General features: G+C 44.7%; 1 protein-coding gene across 2 annotated transcripts; it reads left to right on the top strand.

The window, feature by feature from the left end:
- Nucleotides 1–1,505: 1,505 nt before the first annotated feature.
- Nucleotides 1,506–18,359, top strand: MED26 (mediator complex subunit 26). Of its 2 annotated transcripts, none has more exons than XM_014259991.2 (3): nucleotides 1,506–1,607; nucleotides 14,217–14,291; nucleotides 15,599–18,359. In XM_014259991.2, exons 1-3 carry the CDS (start codon nucleotides 1,521–1,523, stop codon nucleotides 17,276–17,278), a joined length of 1,842 nt encoding a protein of 613 aa, XP_014115466.2. In that variant the 5' UTR covers nucleotides 1,506–1,520; the 3' UTR covers nucleotides 17,279–18,359. The 2 variants fall into 2 exon arrangements, with proteins under 2 accessions (XP_014115466.2, XP_014115465.1); XM_014259990.2 differs by lacking the exon at nucleotides 1,506–1,607 and adding an exon at nucleotides 3,761–3,848.
- The last annotated feature ends 930 nt before the right edge of the window (nucleotides 18,360–19,289 follow it).

Here is a 19,289-nt window from a genome sequence, read left to right as displayed (position 1 = left end):
CTGTTCTGTGAGGTCTGACAAGGGAGATGTTCCTTGATTCTGGTGGGAACAAGGCTTTTGCCTTTGGACTCTGTGTGCTAAGAAGCCACCCCTTCCACCCAACAGAATACCTTTGCCTTGGTAACTCATGCTCTGTGCTCCTGGGGGAGTTTATTCCCTGGTGTCAAGAGTAATGAGAAATGTTGGTTTTTACTCTGTGGATGAGCCTGTCATTTCCAACCAGCTGCTAGAATTGTACTTGCAATTAAATGGTTCCTCATGCTGAATATGTAGCAATCTGTTCCTGTTTTTAAATATTAGATAATAACTTCATTATTTGCCATTAGTACCCCTCTGTGACACAAACCCAGCTTTGGTTTGAGTAACAGCCTGTATTGCTGCACAGACCTTCAGGAGTGGTCCATGGCCTGAATTATTAATAATTAATTGGCCTGTGTGTTGGAATATATTAGGTGATGCATTGGCATGGGCTGATCTCCCAGATGGCAAAAGTTGTGTGATTGCTTCCGTGGCTGTTTTCTCCAAGGTGCTGGAGACAAAACCCCCCTCACCAGTGGTAAAGGTGCTTTCCAGTTGTGCCTTAAGAAGGGGCAGGGCACTGCTGTAATAATATAAATGTAGAAAGCAGGGGAAGCTGCTGGTTCACTTCCTGAGGGTCTCAGCGATTTCTTTGGATGCAGGAAGTGTTACGTGTGGGCGAAAGTAGACTAGGAATGGCTCTTGCTTGAGCTTTATCCTTTTCTGCAAGCCCTAATGAGCTTAGCAGTTTTGAGGGAGGTGCAGAGAACCTGTTGTACCTCTTGCCCTCTTTGTCCCTTTCCTCACTTGCAGCTCATCTTGTTTTGAGCAGTCTCACATTTTGTGTGTAAAGGCAGCAGGTTGTCTCAGGTGTGTGACAAAATGTGGGGGGTCGGGGAGCATTTCCTGATGTGCAAGGGCTAAAGTGTTGTTATCATGTCAGTCCTGAGTTCCAGATAAAGATTTGGGCCTGATGTAGAGAGTCCCATTGCATTCAGGTTCTTTATAATAACTTTAAATGAGGTCTGTGTTTCTTCGTGCTCTTTATTACAAACACTTGGATTCACTTGAATTCACCATGTGAGGGTGATGGAACAGTTGGTTTTTTGGCCTTGCTTTGAATTTTACTTGTCTACTTCCTTCTGAAGAAGCTTATTTGGCTTGGTGGCAGTGCAGGCTGTCACTTCTTGAGAGGGGTTGGGAGGCTGGAGGTTTAAAAATGTTTAATTTGTATGGTGCCCTTTGCAACAGTGAGACCATTCTGAACTTTGAGGCTGCTAAGACAAAATCTGAGTGAACAGAAGTATCAGAGTTTGAATTGAGGGGTCAAAGCAAAGGGAATGCCAAACTGCTTTTCAGTTGTTAATTCCTTGAAACTCCCCAGGTTGCAGTGATGATGGCAGTAGTCATTTGCTCTGAAGCTCTAATTTGAGTGTTTGTTTCGGCAGCAGTGACAATTTAAATAACACCCACTTCTTATTCCTGCTACACACACCCATTTTATGTATGCAGGATCATGTGGTGAACTGAACAGAGGAATTGATCAGGATTTAAAGAAGAAGAAAGGCAATATATGGATCTTTTCCCAGGTAGTTTTTCATGTTTATTTGATATTTGATAAAACTTCTGGTGCATCACAAATAGTTCTGGCAGCAGAATTGGGTCTTAGTGTTTAAATGAGTGTGGAAGCAGAAAAGAACAGCTTCCTCAGAGGGTGGGGAGGCCCTGGCACAGGGTGCCCAGAGCAGCTGTGGCTGCCCCTGGATCCCTGGAAGTGCCCAAGGCCAGGCTGGACGGGGCTTGGAGCAGCCTGGGATGGTGGAAGGTGTCCCTGCCATGGCAAGGGAGTGGAATGGGATGGGCTTTGAGGTCCCTTCCAACCCAGCCCAGTCTGTGATTCCATGAGGAGTGGAATGTTGCTGCTTCCTGGGTGCTTCCCTGCTGCCTTGGGACCTGGCAGCAAGGAGGTGTTGTCACCCAGGAAAGTTCACCACGCCTGTCTGGGTTTTTTGAGGTGACAGTGGCTGCCTTATGGCCAAGTTTCACTTGCAGAGCCTTTTTTGTCACTGTCACTTGTGTGTGGTTCACCGATGTCCAGAATTACCCTGTGTTTGTGGGCATGCAGCAATACTGGGGCTCTGAATGTGTCCTGGAAAAACTGCTGGGAAATATCTTCACAGCCAGCCAGGAGGATGCTCCTGAGGTGTAACTCATGAGAGAGCTCTGCAACTCAAGAGTAAACCACCACCTTCCACTAAGGGCTGTGTGGACAGTGCTCCAGATGATCAAAAATTGGATTGATTTGGCTTAAACCCCTGTGCTTACACCAGCTGAAGCTGCCAGTGGAGCTGGGAGAGCTGCTGGGATCCCCATCATGTCCCCATCATGTCCCAGCTGTTCTTGTTCCCTCCCTTGTGCTGACCCAACCATGGAACTCACCTGAACAGGGGCTCCTCAGGGACCCCTTTCCATGCCCCAGCTCCTCCTGGGCTCGGAGAGGTGGCAGTTCTGGCACAGAGCTGGAGAATTGTGTGGCAAATAGAGGTTACAGTGGGGTGGTGACATCTCAGGCCATCCTAGAGCAGCTTGAGCCCCCTCACATTGTCAGACTGGATCATGATAGGGGATCATTCAAGAGCTTTTTAAATCCAAATGATAAAACTTTGCAGCAAGCACCCATCTGCATGTACATAGGGCCTTAGTGGGAAACAAAATCACTCTGAATGCTCAGAGGTGCAGGGAAATAACTCATTAACACGTTTTTATTGGTGTAATCATGAAACAGCTCCTCAATGGAAGAACCAACTTTTTGTAGGTAATGTAAATATGGGGAATAACCTCTGGCAGTCACCAGGAGGCACAGCTTGGAACAGACAGCTGGTGTGCAAGGTGAGGGTCCTTCCAGGAGAGATGTGCTGGAACAAACTTCCCAGGCAGCAGAGGACCTGTGGCTGGTGCTTCCCGAGTTGCTCCCGTTGGGGATGTTCTGGATCCCGTGTGAGGCCTTTGAGTGCACCTTGGCACACCTTGAAGCCAAGAGAGCAGGGAACTGAGCAGATCATCCTGGCAGGGCTGGAGCTGGTATGGGCATGGGATCCAGCTGGATCAGCTCCTGCCACAGCACTGCAGCCTGACACCAGCAGGGGCAGGAGGGAAAACACTCCAAAGCTCCCACGTGGAGAGGGACCCAACCTGTGCCTTGGGAAATAGAAATACTTTCAGCTTAGGCTGTGTTTCAGAAGTCTGGGTCTGGGCTGGGGATTCCAATTTGTCTTTTTGAGGGGATTTTGTCTGGTAAGTTGAGGGTGAGCCCAGTTTAGGGGTGCTGAGATGTGCGTGGTTGCCTCTCTTTGGGGTTTTGCTGTGGCCACATGACACAACAGCACTGTCATTCTGGCACCTTTGGCTCCTGATCAAAGGAGCTCCACTGCAGCTGAAGCTTTTTCTCCCTGTGAGATCCTTTCCCAGTTTCTTCAAGAAGCTGCTGCGGGTGACAATTAGTCTTTCTTTTTTTTCAGGAGCCACAAAAGTTTCAGGAGAGGGGAAGGAGGAATCGATTCTGCCTGCTGCAGAAGTTTGATGTTAGTCAAGAAGCACTGCTTTTAAGACATAGTTACTCCAATACATTAGGCTCGGACTTAAAATTAATGTCAGTGTAGTTTTTTACAAAAAAACATGTCTGTTTTGGCTGATAACATTTTCCTGCTATCTCTTCTCACCAGTTATGTGCTTGGTGATAACTCCAAATATACTTCCTTCGGTCTGTATAATGTGGTAGGATGTGGCCTCACTTTTACACTTGGTCTTTAAAGAAATAATTTAAGGTAAAGGTAAGTAAGTACCTCAAATTCAGTTTAATGTAAATGTAAGTTTGTTTATTCAGTGTTCTAACAGCTAAATTACTCTTTCTGTGGGTAATTCATGCTTTTGGTGTTTGAAATAATATTTAAGTGTCAGCAAATTGCTTTAATTTGAGGTGCAATCTGCTAAAACTCGGCAGCGAATTGGTGTTTTCAGGGGTACAGCTTTCACAGGGCAGCAGTGTGTGCCCAAGTCTGATTGTTAATATCAAAGTGTACAATTTTCAGCATGTCCAAACAGTGCTAGCAATTTCTGCTGAGGAGTCACTGGAAGTAAAACATAATTAGTTCTGTTTTAGTGAACAGAGTGATTTCTAACCCAGCAGCTGGGGAGGAGGGATCCTGCATCCAAGGGATTCAGGGACACGCTCAGCTGGGCGTGTTTTCAAACTTTGTGCTGTGGAGATGACTGTGCAGAGGTGGAAGTCTTGTCTCAGAGTGACAGCCAGCGCTTCTGTGGAGCTGCTTTCTCACATAGTTTCCATGCAGGATCAGCTTGCCGAGTATCACAGTTATAGTACAGGTCTGGATGGTTTGATTTTTTTTTTAAGGAGTGTAGAGCTGTGGAAGGTAGAGGAACATGGTGTTTTCTAAGGGTGGTGATGCACAGTCATAAATTGTCTTTGGTGAGCAAACAGCACAGCTATGAATGTCTGTAACTCAAGGCATCACTTTCTGAGCAGGTCAGTACATAACACTTCTTGTGCTCTGTAAATTAACTGCAGCAGGAAAGGACAGGGAATGTCTGTATATAACTTGTCATCCTGAAAGTTCCAGGAAAAAAACCCCAATAATTTAATACTTGGAGAATTCACACTTTATTCTTGAATAGAATTGAGCACGGTGAGGTGGAGGAGAAGTTACAAGAGGTGATGTTTCAGGTTTCTTTGTGAAAGTGGGTGCCTGCAGCTCATGGGCTGAGCACACTGCTCACGAGCCTGGCTGCATCCTGGAAACCTCAGTGTCTGTTGTCTTGTGAGGAAGAGTTTTCTGTCAAAATAGGAGCTTTTGTGTTTTGACTTTATATTCTCTTTGCTAGACTTTTCAAGACAGGCTGCCAAGGGGCTTAAGCCTCACTGGGGCTTTCTGAAGTAGAAATGGAGAAGTTTTTTGCCGCTAGATTAGAAATAACCAGACCAGGCTGGAGCTTCATGAATGTTCTGCCCCATCCCTGGAAGTGTTCAAGGCCAGGTTGGACCAACCTGGGATAGTGGAAGGTGTTCCTGCCTGTGTCAGGGGCATGGAATGAGGTGGGCTTTAAGGTTATTTTCAATCCAAACCAGTCTGAGATTCCACAATTCTGTGTTTAAATATTAACAAAATGCAGATGGGTACTGGGTTCCTTGGTCCTGCCATGACCACACTGAGCAGTTGCCTCTGGAGTGGCTTTTACAAACCCTGAACTGAGAAGGCTCCATGCTCATCTTCCTCCAGGGAAGACTTTTTTTTTTTTTTCCCAGACAAAGGTAGAGAAGGCATTTTGTTTCCAAGGAGCTGCTAAGGATTGTGCCACTGGCTGGAATGGCCAAACATTCTCCAGGGATTACTGGGGGGGCTTTGCTTTCCTGACAGGTGACATTGTCCTGAGGTGACACAGCCTTCAGAGAATAGAGGTATTTGGAAATGGGTGACTGGCAGCAGCGTTTAATCTAGAATTTGGAGAGCAGTAATTCTAGGAGATGTGTAAATTGATTTCGTTTTTTTCCATGTCCATAAAACTTGTTTATGGTATGTGCTGACAAGAATTCACTATTGCTAACAGTTGTTGAAAGGATACAGTGACTTCCCCATAAACTTTCCCAGTTCCTAACACTATTTTTCTCAGGTTTTGTGAACAAGCACACCATGCCTAAATTCTCTTGAGCAGTCACATGAGCATGTTGCACTTCAGTGTGATGAATTAATACATTCCAGAAAGAATTCAACATTGTATTCGCCTCAGCCTCGTCTATCATTTAAGGAATCAGCTGTGAAACTTCCCTAGAAATTTGAGAAAAGTTAGCCTGCTGCATTTAAAGTACACCAGTATGGTGATAAATGGTTTTACTCTTTTAAAAAAGTGAAAATTGTGTATTGTGGGAACATTAGCAAGGCCTTTCTGAATTGCATTCAGATAGAAACTGCTGTGTCTTAACATCTCTGGGTAGATACTTTAAGGGATGAGTAAAATAATATTTAAGAACTTCACAAATGTCTGGACCCCTTCTCATCAAGTCCTTAAATTCACATTGCATGATTTTAAATGCTCACCAGTTCTGTTGAGTGGATGAAGATGGAGCAGGTGGTCACAGGATGGTTCTGTCCAAGCGATGCCTTAGGGCTCCTGTGGTACCTCACTGTGCTCTTACCTTAACCCAGAGAGGTACCAGCAGTGAGTTCAGGTGAGTTCTTCAGCAGAAAGCACCAAGATCATGATGAATCAGAAGAGGTACATTTTAAGGCTGGATTTTCTATATATTCTGTATTATTCTGCCTCAATAATCATCCAACTGCATTTCTGTCTCATTGAAGTAGGACCAGTTGTCCCCGTGACTTTGCTTGCAGAGCAACCTCATTTTTATGGCTCTCTAAATTTTGAAGCAATAATTTTGGACTTCAGTTCATGGCTTATAAAAGATATAACTACCAATATTTGACTGGGTGAAGTTTCTGTGCAGGGGGAAGAGGAGGAGAAATGGTTATCCTATAGACAAGGAACATATATCATAGTTGGGTGTGCTTAGCTCCAGTGCAGGGATTGAGGGGTTGTGAGGGTGAGTCTGAGGTGGCTGAAATGGTGACAGGGAACAACTGTAGAGCCTGAGTGGGGAGAGAAACTTTGGGCTTTTCTTTTGGGATTTTTGGGATCACACAGAGCACTGTGCTGGGACAGTAAGGTTGGAAGTGTTGAATTTTTAGGTCCTTTACAGTACAAGCTGTTTCGTAGAGTTATCTGTATGGATCTTTTTGAGAGGACAGTTCTGATTTGCTGCTTTGAGTAGATGGGAATGGGTGTTTCAATGTGTTTGTGCTCCTTCTGCTTCAGTGTCTGTTCCCTAGGTGTAGGGACATGGCTGGAAGGGACTTCATGTGATCCATCACCTTCATGAAACAGCTCCTCTGGGCTTGTCTAATCTGTTCTTAAACCTCCACAGGCTCTGAAGACCATGGAGAGGTTATTTGAGTGCCCTGGTAGCTCACTGGTTATTTCTATATGGAATCAGTGTTTGTCTTGTTGCACATTAGGCCCGTGAGTGTCGCTCTAGATTAGGAACGGCTAAGAACGACACAGACTCTCTTGTGAGTTGAACAGGAGAGTGTAAAGTTTGTTACCTCAGATCTTCTTTTATAGACCAATACACAAAAGTGCAGAAAGGTAAAACTCTTATTGGTCACTGAACTAACACATCACCATCATTGGTCAGTGGGGTACACCACCCCCCGACCTTCTCTTGCAAGAAAACAAGAATCTGACAAACAGCACCTGCAAGGCTGTCTTCTTCTATCTCTGAGGATTGTTTTAATTCCTCCTTATGAATTCCCAGGCTGCTTTCTCAGGTGAGACTGAGAAAGTTGCGTGGCCTGCTTTTCCACAAGCACTGTGCTCCCTGCTTTTTGCTCATATTTAGCATCCATACGTGAGCATGGAAACAGTTGATTAACATTTTCTTTATTATGACTAATAACACATAGGAAGGTTTATTTCAAGCTTTATGTGTCTCTTTCCTATTTCTTCAATACTGTGGGAAATGAAAACTTCAACTTTATGTTATTAACCATGTTTTCAAAACCTCTTATCACTGCTATCCACTGACCTCCTCTTTGTGTATGTTCTTCTTGCTCTGTTGCACCTTGAGATGAAGATGTAATTCCAGCTGAATTTGGTTCCTCTGCCATTCCTTACAGTTTGGGATTCAGTGGAAAGCAACACTAAATGATCTTGCTTGCAGTGTGCTGTGGTAGATGCCACCAAGAGTGGCAGTGGCTGCCTGGGGTTGTGTTCATGAATTTTTATTTATCCAGCTTCACAGTCTGGTGGGGTGGGTTTGTTGTGGAAAAAGAAGTCAGGGGGTCATATTGCAGTGAGTCTTCTCTGAACGTCTGCAGCTCAGGGTTGGCACTACAGACACGATTCTTTATGGTGTTATACAAAATGTTTAGTAACTGTTGAAGTTGACAGACAGGTATTTCTCTCTGTAGTAACAAAAATGTCTTCCAGTTATTGGCTAATAAACGTGAATGGAGAAAAGTGTTCCACTGTTGCTGTTTTCTGTTTGCCTTTAAGAGCTTTTCCTGTAGCGCAGGGAACTGGGGGTGTGTCTTGTCTTCATAGGTTGTGTTTTACTGCCTCTTGTACCATCCTCCTCCAGTGGATGTTCCTTTTGGATGGTTTCCCCTGCCTTGGCCCAGCCTGGAGTCTGTTCCTGCTGTGCCAGGGGTCTTGGGTGCCTCTCTGGGAATGGGCCATGCAGAGAAGAGCTGGAGCGTTCATGGCACTCTCAGCTGCTGTGGATTTGTGTCTGGGGACCCTTTGTGAGTGCCAGGGCAAACTGTGCTTTGTGCTGGCAAGCTCCTCTCGTTCTCTTGGCTGCTGTGGTGTCTGCCCAGCTCAGGGATGTGCGTGGTCACTGCCAGGAGGGAGCAGGGGAAATATTTCAGGTCCGCCGGTTTCTTCGCACTGCGGAATTTTATTGCAATCTGACCTTACTGTGGTTTGATGAACCTGGCTTTGTAAAATATATACAGGAAGGTATGTGGATGATGTTACTTTGCCATAAAATAAAGCCTAAGTACAAATAAAATATATGCAGATTGGTTTGACTCTTTAAAGCAGAGCTGTGAGTTTTAAGTGCAGATAATGCTTCCTGTGCCTGGTCACTCTTTGGACTGTTCTTGGTACTCAAGGAGCATTTCTTATACTCCTTGTTTTGCACCACAAATTTCTGATCAGTTTTCAAAGCATGATCTCCATAGAAATTTCTCTGTCTTATATAGAAGATTCTCCCAGTGAATGACTTTCAACCCAAATAATTGATTCCTTCATGTTTAAAGATCTGTTTTACTAAATGCTATTAGAAAACTGGCCTCCACCTTTAAGAATATCTTTTGTGTACTGGTTAATATTGGACCTTTGCTTGGCAAACTGACTTTCAGACGTTTTCAATAATGTGAGCAAAGTAGTGCATGGTCATCTTTTTGGTATGTTGTGTCTGTGAATAGTATCTCGTGTTCCCTATCTTTAGACAACATCGTGTCACATTGGGGCTAGGGGGAACTGTTAATAGATCAGCTGCAAGGGAACTGAACTAAATACCAGCAGGTTGTAACCTGAATTCTAACTTGGTGTGTTTGGTCTGTACCTTTGAACAAGTGACATTACAATTTTCTGTTGGTGGTGTGTATTGTCAGTGTCTGGAGTCTCATAGTTCCTACACAAAGTGCTAAATAAACTCTGCACCGCTGTATTTCTGTTGTCACGTTTAAATAAAGCCTCCTGTGAACAGCAACTTTTCTCTCCTCACTTCTTATTCCATATTTTGGATTATTGTGCAGCAAAGTAGCTTTTGTACAAAAGCAGATTTGGGGCAAGATGTGACACTGAGGGGGGAGCCTGGTGTGGGGCAGGAGCTGGTGTTGGGCTGCAGGTGACACTGAGAGCTCCAGGAGGAGGAACACCAGCGATGCCATCACTCCTGGAGCAGGCACTGCATCTCTTGGGAAACAGCTCTGCCTCCCTGGCCTCTCCAGCAATATTGACTTGAACCTGGGATTTTCTTCAACATTTTCCTGCATTCCCTGAGGAGATACACGGCCCTGGAGCAGGGGGAAGATAAGAAAATGTACAAATGCTCTTGTGGACTAATGTCTGGACCCTACTGCTGGAATTGACTGCCACCAGAAACCTCCAGCTTGGCAATAGACACCTGGATTTGTGTTTGTGGGAAGAAAAAAGACCTGTTCAGTCTCCCACAGTGTCTGCACTTCTCTGCTTGCTTCTGTCACACTGCTTTGGTGCTACAGGTGGGACATTGTTACAGAAATACTTTCTCTGAAACCATCAAAATGTTGAGTATTTATGGATATTCTGATGAAGTGGTTCAGTATGATGGCAAATACATTCTCTCCAAATGTTGTGATTGATACCTGTGTGCTCTGTTCACCATGCCCACGGTGGAGTCAGGCTGTGATTGTTGTCAGCTGTGATTTCAAGAGGATGATGGTGTTACACTTTGGTTTTAGAGGATTGTCAGTTATGGGTGACTCCAGGCCAAGTTTAAGTATCCCTTAGACACTTGTGAAGGCACTGATATGACCCAGAACGATGATGTTACTGTATCAACTGATGCCTTTTAGCACTGTTAGCCTGAACTTTGTGGTTGGAAAGAACCTTGCTACCAGAAACACAGGTATCTACCTGAGCACTTTTACTGCAAGGTTTTTTTGGAAATGTGCATTGAGTTTTTCATGTTACACAGAAAATGCTGCTCCTTCTCCTATTCCAGGACACTCAGGTCCGGTTTGTCGTTTATCATGGTCTAGTCATGCATGCAAAGATCTGTGAAATATTAAAAAAAGAAAATCATTGCTTTATCTGAGTGTCTGCAATAGAAAGTTTCTGTAACATTTGTTTTTCAGGCTGCAGTGAGAGAATGCAGGCTGTGCTGTGTATCCAGGCAGTCCCTGGGAGGACAGGGAGGATTTCTGGGGGTGCTCACATTGTGTTTGGGGTCTGGGCTGGTGTGTAAGGGAAGGAAGAGAATCAGAGCATCCCATGGAGTGTGCTGGTCCCATAGAAAACACATCCCAGCACCTGGAAATGGTGGTAGAGCTTGAATGGATGCTGAGCTTGCTGCTGCTTTCAGATTTCCTGGGAAGGCAGAGGTGGAAGTGGAGGTGTGAGAGAACAATTGCACCTCAGCCTTGCCCAAAATCCCTTTAAACTGCTGTGTAGCACCCTGAAATTAGTCACTGACTTGGTCTTGGCTTATAAATGCTGAAATAAGATTAAGATGGCAGTTAAGAAAATAAAATTAAGCTTCTTGATCTTTTCCTGAGAGTTCAGAAACCCCTGCTTTTGTCTGAGTCTGGAGTAAAAACATGCAGTGCTTAACTTGGAAAAGATCTTAGCAATAGTAAACTCCAGAGCATGGCTCGATGACTTAAGGATCCTTGCATGGAATAAATAAGATTTGTTTTCCGTGGCTGTCATTAGGATTGGCTGGAAAGGATTATCGTGGATGACTCAAAGCAGATGTTCTCCAGTAAACTTTGGAGCGAATTAGTCTGTGCCAGTCAGCCCTCTCAACAGGGGAGCAGCACGGGAGGATTTGGAAATGACTTATCAATTATTTTGAGCTGTTTGCTGCAAGCTCCTAAATGGGGGTCCTGGAAGTTGTTTTAGGGGGTATTGAGGGGCTGCAGTGTGAGCACATAGAAACTGAAATGCAAATTGCTGAGGCAGTTACAGCCCTGCTCAGTGTCCAGAGGGAACAGGGCTGCTGAACTCCCTGTCCTGCTCTGCACTGTGGCACTTCACCTGTCTGTTCTGCTCCCAGTGAGCATCTTCAGCAGCTTTTGTGTTAGTAAATTATCATTCCTGGAGCTGCTCAAAGCAGGGTGGTGTCCTGGCAGGTTCTGTAACATGAATGTCACTCTGGTTATGTGACAATGTATGAATTTTATTGTAACAGTTGGTTTAAGGTGAAGATACTGGTGTGCAGGATGGGCGTGCTGCTGTTATCCCTGTGGGTGTCTTCTCATGGAATACGTGATACTTGGGAGGTTTTCTGGTTTCCATCACTGTTTAACTGCACTACAAGAAATTTCATAGTCTGTGTTATTTTAAAATAGGCAAATATGATTTTTACTGTAAGATTCTCTTTATTGCACTTTGGATGAAACATTCTGAGAAAACTACACAAGGGGAAGGAGGCAGAAGTTGTTGAATGTGTTTGAACATTTTATGTATTTATTTTCAAAGAATCAAACTTCCCTACAGGTCAAAAAAAAAAAGGGAAAATGAGAGGAGCTGCTGGCAGTTGTCTGGAGTGTGAGATGTTCGTGCTCTGCTCAGCAGTTGCTCTGTGACAGCACGTTCTCAATTGGATACAAATGTGTGAGGAATCCAAAATGGGTGGTTTGTGTTCCAGCAGGAGCTGAGGGTGCAAGGCCACTTTCACTGTCCTTAATTGGCACCACGTGTCCCCCAGGGCAGGGAGGGGAGTCACAGCCTGGTGTAGACCTGGGGGGTGCTTCAGCATTTGGGGCATGCACTGCTGTGTGTTTGGGGCTATTGAACAAAGGCAAAGCTGGGACTGGAAATTCCCTGACCAGTTTCACCTTTCTGTAGGTGTGTGTGCACATGAACATATCACTTTCCCCATCTTGACTTTCTGATAGGCCAATGACCCTTTTTTTGGCATCAGTTCTTCATTTAGATAATGAATATTTGGGGATTACCAGTAACTGCAAAAATAATTGTACCAGTTAATGGTGTGTGCAACAGAGCCTTTTTCACCCTGGTAATTCATCATCTAAAATATGTGTTGGGAAGGAGAGTATCGTGTTTTGCAAGTTTAAAAATATTTGTCTGGAAACTCCCAGAATCGAGCTTTAATTCTTCTAAGGGTCTGGGTCTGAAAACTGAAAAAATCAACCCTGGTGTTGTTTAAAACCAACAGCAGTTTTGTTTAAACTGTGGTGCTAAACTTTCCTTCCTGGGCACAGAGGGCAGGGCAAGGGTTGAAACATGGATGCAAGTCAGTGCACTGAAGTGAAATAATAAGAACTAAAATATGTCAGAATAGGTGCTCTTGCTGCTCTAAAGGTTAAGCAGAGTTTTACCAGGCCTGACCTCATGGTAGGGCTTTAAATATATGCAGAGTGAAGAAATAATCGGGACAAATTAATTCATCTTTGGCCTGGAGCTGGTTTTACACCCTATAGGAGTTAGAATCATTCAAAGCCTGCATGGACTGTAAACATAAGTTTGATAAAAGTGAATAAAAAAATCAGGGCAAGTGTTTTATCACTGCCAGCGTTACCCAGGTATCTCCAGCACTAAACAGTCCTGCAGGGATGGACAAAACATGGTCTGAGCCCAAGGTTTCCTGAAGGAAAGAGACTTCAGCTCCTGCTGCTCCTGTGGTATCTTAGTGGAGAGGTAGAAGCGACTTGGTAAAGCCAATTCTTACACAAGTCAGTGTTTTTAAGAGGAGGGGTCATGCAGGGGAGCGTGGCTGGGAGGGCAGAGATGTGATGGTGATGATGATGGCCTGGTGGGCAGAGATGTGATGGTGAGGGCTTGGTGATGATGATGATGATGCTTCTGATGAGGTTTCAGGATGCTGTGGGATTCCTGCAGAAGTTCTTGTTGAGAGATTTTTCTCACATGCACTTCACATCCAGTTGAGTCACAAATGCAATTAAGCAATAAATGAGACTGTGATTCAAGTTTTCCTTTGCTTATCTTTTAAATCTATCTCCAAAGGTGAATTAGATTCCAGGTTTCAGTGCTTTTAACATCAGGTAATGGAAACAGGGATCTCTGTGTGGGATCATAAACTCATTTGGGTTGGAAAAGCTCTCCAAGATTAATGAGTCCAACCCAGCTTGGTTTACCCCTAAACCAAGCTCCTAAAACGTGTAGTGTGTGGTTTCTCCTGGAAAGCATTAAAATCACATGTGTGCTGAGGATGTGCAGGATGTCCTGCTGTGCTGGGGGTGCAGTGCAGCCCATCAGAAAACCTGACCCTCACTTTTTGAACGGATGGGGATCTGTGCAGTTCCTCCTCTCCAAGTACAGCCCCAGCAAGGGGTGGTGGAGTGGCCAGAGGAGCTGAGGCTGGGGCTGATGGTCTGGGGACACCTGCTGGGCACAGCCCCGGCCCCAGGAGGGACCTGCAGGCTCCTGTGTGCAGTGCAGGAAGTGATACTGGCAATGAAGGCGCAGAGCAGCGACTTGGGGAACTCTGCAGTGGGGCCTGAAGGATTAAACTCCACATTTCCGACTGCACCAGCTGCTGCTCCTGCTCCACTTGGCACTTGTTTCCCCTCAGGCTGTGCACAATTGCAGAGGGGTCTCAAAACTTTGTTTCTCAGTCACAGCGGTTTTATTGCCACTGTTTCCTTGGGTTTTACATAAGAGTGTGTTTGTTACAGCTCCTGCACTTTCCAACTAGGTCAGTAAAAGTGTCCTTGTCCCTATTTTCTTGAACAATCAGCTCCCTAAAGCCAGACAGTCTGATAGCAGTTTGTGATTAATGCTTCCAGCAATTATAAAGTGGAAGGTCTTAAATTACATTTGTTAACTAAGACCAGTACATGAAACATGAAGTGACTTTGTCTTCCTTGTTGCAGATCCATAACATGGTGGCAGTGCTGGAAGTGATCTCCAGCCTGGAGAAATATCCCATTACCAAAGAGGCACTTGAGGTATGTCACCCTCTGAACATGATTTTTTTTTATGTGTATGAAAGGACTTTTTCCTGCCTTTCTAATTTCCATTGGAGCTTTTCTGGAAACAATAGATGGATTGCAAAGGATTCACAATTAAGATATTATTTTGTCTCTCTCGTGCTGCTTCCGACATCTCGGTGAACACAGGGATCCTTTCTGGGCCCAGATCAGTATTCTGGGCAGCACAGTTCCTGTTTGTGCAGGGCACTACATTAATCATCACTTGCCACTGATTAATTCTGTTGCACTCAGCAATGTCACCCTGCAGTTCCGGTCACCTTTGTAGATGTTTGGTGACCAAGCACCTAAAATCTAAAATAGGAATAGAGTTGTTCTGGGTCTATAAAATGAATCTTAAATTCAGTTAAACAGGTTTCAAGGCCTGATATTTGTGGTGAGGTCAGGTGTAGGGAGAGCTGAATTCTCACTGGCCACTTGTAGAAACAGTCCAGAGAAGTTTTATGGCTGAATTATATATGTCTTTTTCACTCTTTGTATTGAAATTAGCGGTGTTCTTGCTTTTAACTGTTGCTTAATTACAACTCCACCTGTATTTCATCATATCTATCACAAGAGGTTGCATATTTCTCTCACAGTGTGGTCTGTGTTCTCCTTTGAAGTACTTTTCTTAAGAAATCTGACTTGTGGAACAGTTCTTTGTTTTCTAATGTGCTTTGGGAACAATCAAACATTTCCTTCCGCTCATGAAACCACCTTGGGACACCCTGGGAATGTTGTTTAAATGGCTTTTTCATATGTTTCCACAAGGCTGGGGAGTGAAGGGGGAGGAGAGAGGTGGAGGAAAAAGGTAGGACACAACTCACACCTGGTAGTCAGGTTTGTCAAATGGAGATTTTTATTGTTAACGAGTTACTGTGACAGGCAAAGATCCTGGAATTCTTTCCTCGTCTCTCTCTGCAGATCTTATACTTCCCTTGTGATAAAGACACATCTTTGGGTGCTGCATTTCCCCTTGAATCTGAACCTGCACCTTTATTCTTATGGTTCTTTCTCATTAAAGAATTCCTTTCTGATGTTTTTCCCAGCTCTCCTGCTTTTACCAGGGAATAAAGACAGCGTGACTTGAAACCTACAGCCGGTTTCATGTTGCGTGGCGGAGCACTGGACTAATCCTTTCCAAAAAGATTAATTCAACACTTAAATCTTTAGTGTTTTCAAGCAGGTGTTTCTCAGGGGTGAGCATTATTACAAAGCAAAAGCATTCCTTGAGAATTTTGCTTGGAATGATACGTGTTTGTAAAACACCTTGTCTGTCTTTGTAGGAAACCAGACTCGGGAGGCTTATCAATGAGGTGAGGAAGAAGACATCCAATGAGGAACTTGCCAAACGTGCCAAGAAATTGTTGCGGAATTGGCAGAAGTTGATAGAACCCGTAACCCAGAACGAGCCAGTGCCAAGGGGGCTGCCCAACCCGCCGGGATCAGCGAATGGAGGTGCTCACAACTGCAAACCAGACTCACAACTTCCTGCTGTGGCTGGCGCCAAGCCCATCAGCGAACTGAAAAGCAGGAATGATATCCAGAAACTAAATTCTCCAAAACCAGAGAAACTGGGAAATAGGAAAAGGAAAGGTGATCACAGGGATGGGCATCAGGGCCCTCCTCCCCCAAAAGTCTCCAAAGCTAGTCATGAAGTATTACAAAACTCTTCACCCCCTCCAACCAATGGAATTGGAGGTAGTCCTGAGAATTTTCCTAGTCCTGTAGACATAAACCTACATGCAGGGCCCGAAAGCAGCAGGACAGACCTCAGTGAAAACGATAAACACAATAAGATCCCAGTAAATGCTGTAAAACCTCACACCAGTTCTCCAGGACTTGTAAAACCTTCAAGCACTTCCTCGTTACTAAAGACTGCAGTGCTTCAGCAGCATGATAAATCAGAAGAAGCCACGGGCCCCCACCAGCCCAAGAGCCCACGCTGCTCCTCCTTTAGCCCCAGGAACGTTAGGCATGATACTTTTGCTCGGCAGCACACCACGTACTCACCAAAGGATTCGATGCCCAGTCCATCTCAAAGGTCTCAGTTCGCAGACACTGCACAGGTGCCATCGCCGCCGCCATCCCTGATGCAACCATCCACACCTCCCATGCCAGCCAAGAGACTGGAGTTCCCTCCTCAGGCGGCCCCCGAGGCGGCTCAGCACTGGCAGGAGCAGCAGGGAGCCCCCGAGGGCCAGCACAGGCACACAGCAGGGACACTTCAGCAGCACACGGCTCCCGGCTGCAAAGCCCACCCCGGGGAATCACACATGGGCTTCCCACAGGACACTTCCAGAATGGACAGTGACGATGCTGCTTCAGGGTCCGATAGCAAAAAGAAGAAAAGGTACCGACCCAGAGACTATACAGTCAACTTGGATGGGCACGTGACAGAAGGGGGTGTGAAACCTGTGAGGTTAAAAGAGAGAAAACTCACTTTTGATCCCATGACAGGACAGATAAAACCTTTAACACCGAAAGATCCTTTGCAGGTAGAAATCCCTGCACTTACCGAACAGCACAGGACAGAAACGGAAAAGCAGGAGCAAAAACCCAACCTGCAAAGCCCCTTTGAACAAACGAACTGGAAAGAGTTGTCCAGAAATGAAATCATTCAGTCATATTTAAACAGACAGAGTAGCTTGCTGTCTTCATCAGGAGTACAGACTCCAGGAGCTCACTACTTCATGTCTGAATATTTAAAGCAGGAGGAAAGCACTAGAAAAGAGGCTAGAAAGACTCATGTTCTAGCTCCTAACAGCAAACCTACAGACTTGCCTGGGGTCACCAGAGAGGTCACGGGTGATGACCTCGACAGAATACGTGACCACAACTGGGCAGGCGTGAACGGTTGTTATGACACACAGGGTAACTGGTATGATTGGACACAGTGCATATCCTTAGATCCACACGGGGATGATGGGAGATTGAACATCCTGCCTTACGTCTGCCTAGACTGAGAGCAGTTCTGCTAACCACGCTTTTTACACCTGCAGTTAGCAGAACTGGCAGACACGATGCCACTTCCAGCTGGAGAGAGCCTCCTGTCCTGGACAAACAGGCCCCACGAGCAGAGGGGGGGAGGGAGCTGGGCCTTTCCAGCTCGTTCCTTTAAATTCTCCTTTTGTGAAATGCTGCTACCAGTTTACTAACAATTGCAAAGGAAGGCATACGAAGGTTGATCAGTTGAGTTCAAAACTCTATAGCAAGCCAGCTATAAAAAGTGTTAGTCCCCAAGAAGTGAAGAGGATTTCCAGCACTTTCTGAATGCCGGAATCTTAATACAGGCAGGTACAGAGAAAAATTGTGGAAGTTACCTTAACAAAATATGCATCTATTTATTTGACTTGATTTGGGTTTTTATTTGGCAGTGAGATATTCGAGAGACAATGTGCAAAAACTGTAGTTTTATTTCTATCACATCTCTGAACATGATTGCGTTATTTAAGAGTCATGTGGTACGGAGATTGGGTTTTAAACAGCAGGTGTTGCACTGCAGGCTGGGCCACCAGCTTCAGCTCAACATTCCATAGGCATCCACATATTTTAGTCTGGTTTCAGTTTAAATCCAGTCTCTGAGAAATGCTGCAAAAACTAGATGTTTAATGATATTTTTTTGATCCCACCACCACCAGCCAAATATTTTTCCTCCTTTTCCCTTCCTGCAAACTTATAGGTAAAAAACAAAAAGACAAAAAAACCAAAAAGACAAAAAAAAACAGACAAAAAAAAAAAAAAGAAAAATCACCTTTTCTAGAATCTAAATGTAATGAGGGTGCTACAAGTTTGTAACTGTACTGTGAGAGGGAAAAAGGAAGCCTGTTTGTATGCTGGAAATATACTTGTTACCATTCCTTTAGATATTGTTTGCCTTATGGATATCCATCATAAACGCAATTTGCAAAAACAAAGAGCCTTAGTGAATGTACAGTAACTAGACTTCTGTGTTCCTGGGATGCAGAAGGGAGCAACTTTGCTATTTGGTCCTTTAAGTGGACACGTTGTGATATAAATGTGGAAATAAAAAAAATTTGCACAAACCAGTTTGTGAATTATTTATATACAGTCGTTCCCCCCCACCCAAATTTGCTCAGTTCAGCCCAGCTAAGGGAGCCCTGGCACTGGGGCCCCGTCGGAGCAGGGAGGTGGAGCCGAATCCCTCGGACACCGCCGGTAGGGATAACGGGATTGTCTTCCAAGAACCTTGGTGTGCTGCTCAGTCACACAGGGTGGATCTGTTTTTAACTCTGGAGACTGATAACTCAACTGCTGATAATGTACCTCAAAGTCTAAAGAGATCAGACTTCATCTTTTTGTCTCGGTAACTTTGTAATGTTTTATTCCTAATTGTTACAGTGCTTTATGAAGCAGCCTGGGGTGTAGAAAGTGAAGGATTTCTATGAACTGTAATTGCTTTAATAATTGGGACTATGTTGTTTGATGCAGTCCCCAGTGTTGGGCTGTTCAGGGGGTTGGGGAGGGGACACTATACCAAAAATATTCCTGGGTTTAGTGATGTTAACTCTGTTAACCCATCTGTGCTGGAGATGAGCCTTGGCAAGAGTTGTCCTGCCTTTGAGGGTAGAGTCAAGCTCTTCCCTGGTTTTCAAAGGAGGGTGCTCCTGACCAGGCCTGCATTGTGTTGGTTCATTCCCTGGAATACAACTGATGAAGTTTGGTTTATTTTTAAGTCATTCTTGTTCATCATTTCTGATCTGACTGTTACTGAACTGTGTGGGTATCTCAGAAATAACGATGTCTGTGTGCTTCCATTTCTAAAATCTGAGGTCTGAGAGTGAAACCAGAAGTGGTTACCAAAAAATGCGTCCAAGTATATTTTCAGTTTACTTCCATTTTGTCCTTCTGCAGTTGCTGAGGTTGAGCAGTGTGGTTTAGAGCTGGGGAAAGCTCCTGTCTTGCAGTTCAGATTTGATGGCAGAGGGCTAAGCTGCTGATCATTTTGGAAATGCT

The sequence above is a fragment of the Pseudopodoces humilis genome, chromosome 28 (genome assembly GCF_049639895.1).
Source record: "Pseudopodoces humilis isolate 2021_Gansu_Grassland_sample_001 chromosome 28, ASM4963989v1, whole genome shotgun sequence".
Taxonomy (NCBI): domain Eukaryota; kingdom Metazoa; phylum Chordata; class Aves; order Passeriformes; family Paridae; genus Pseudopodoces; species Pseudopodoces humilis.
Note: the sequence above shows the minus strand (reverse complement) of the source record. Positions and strands in the feature narration are given on the sequence as shown.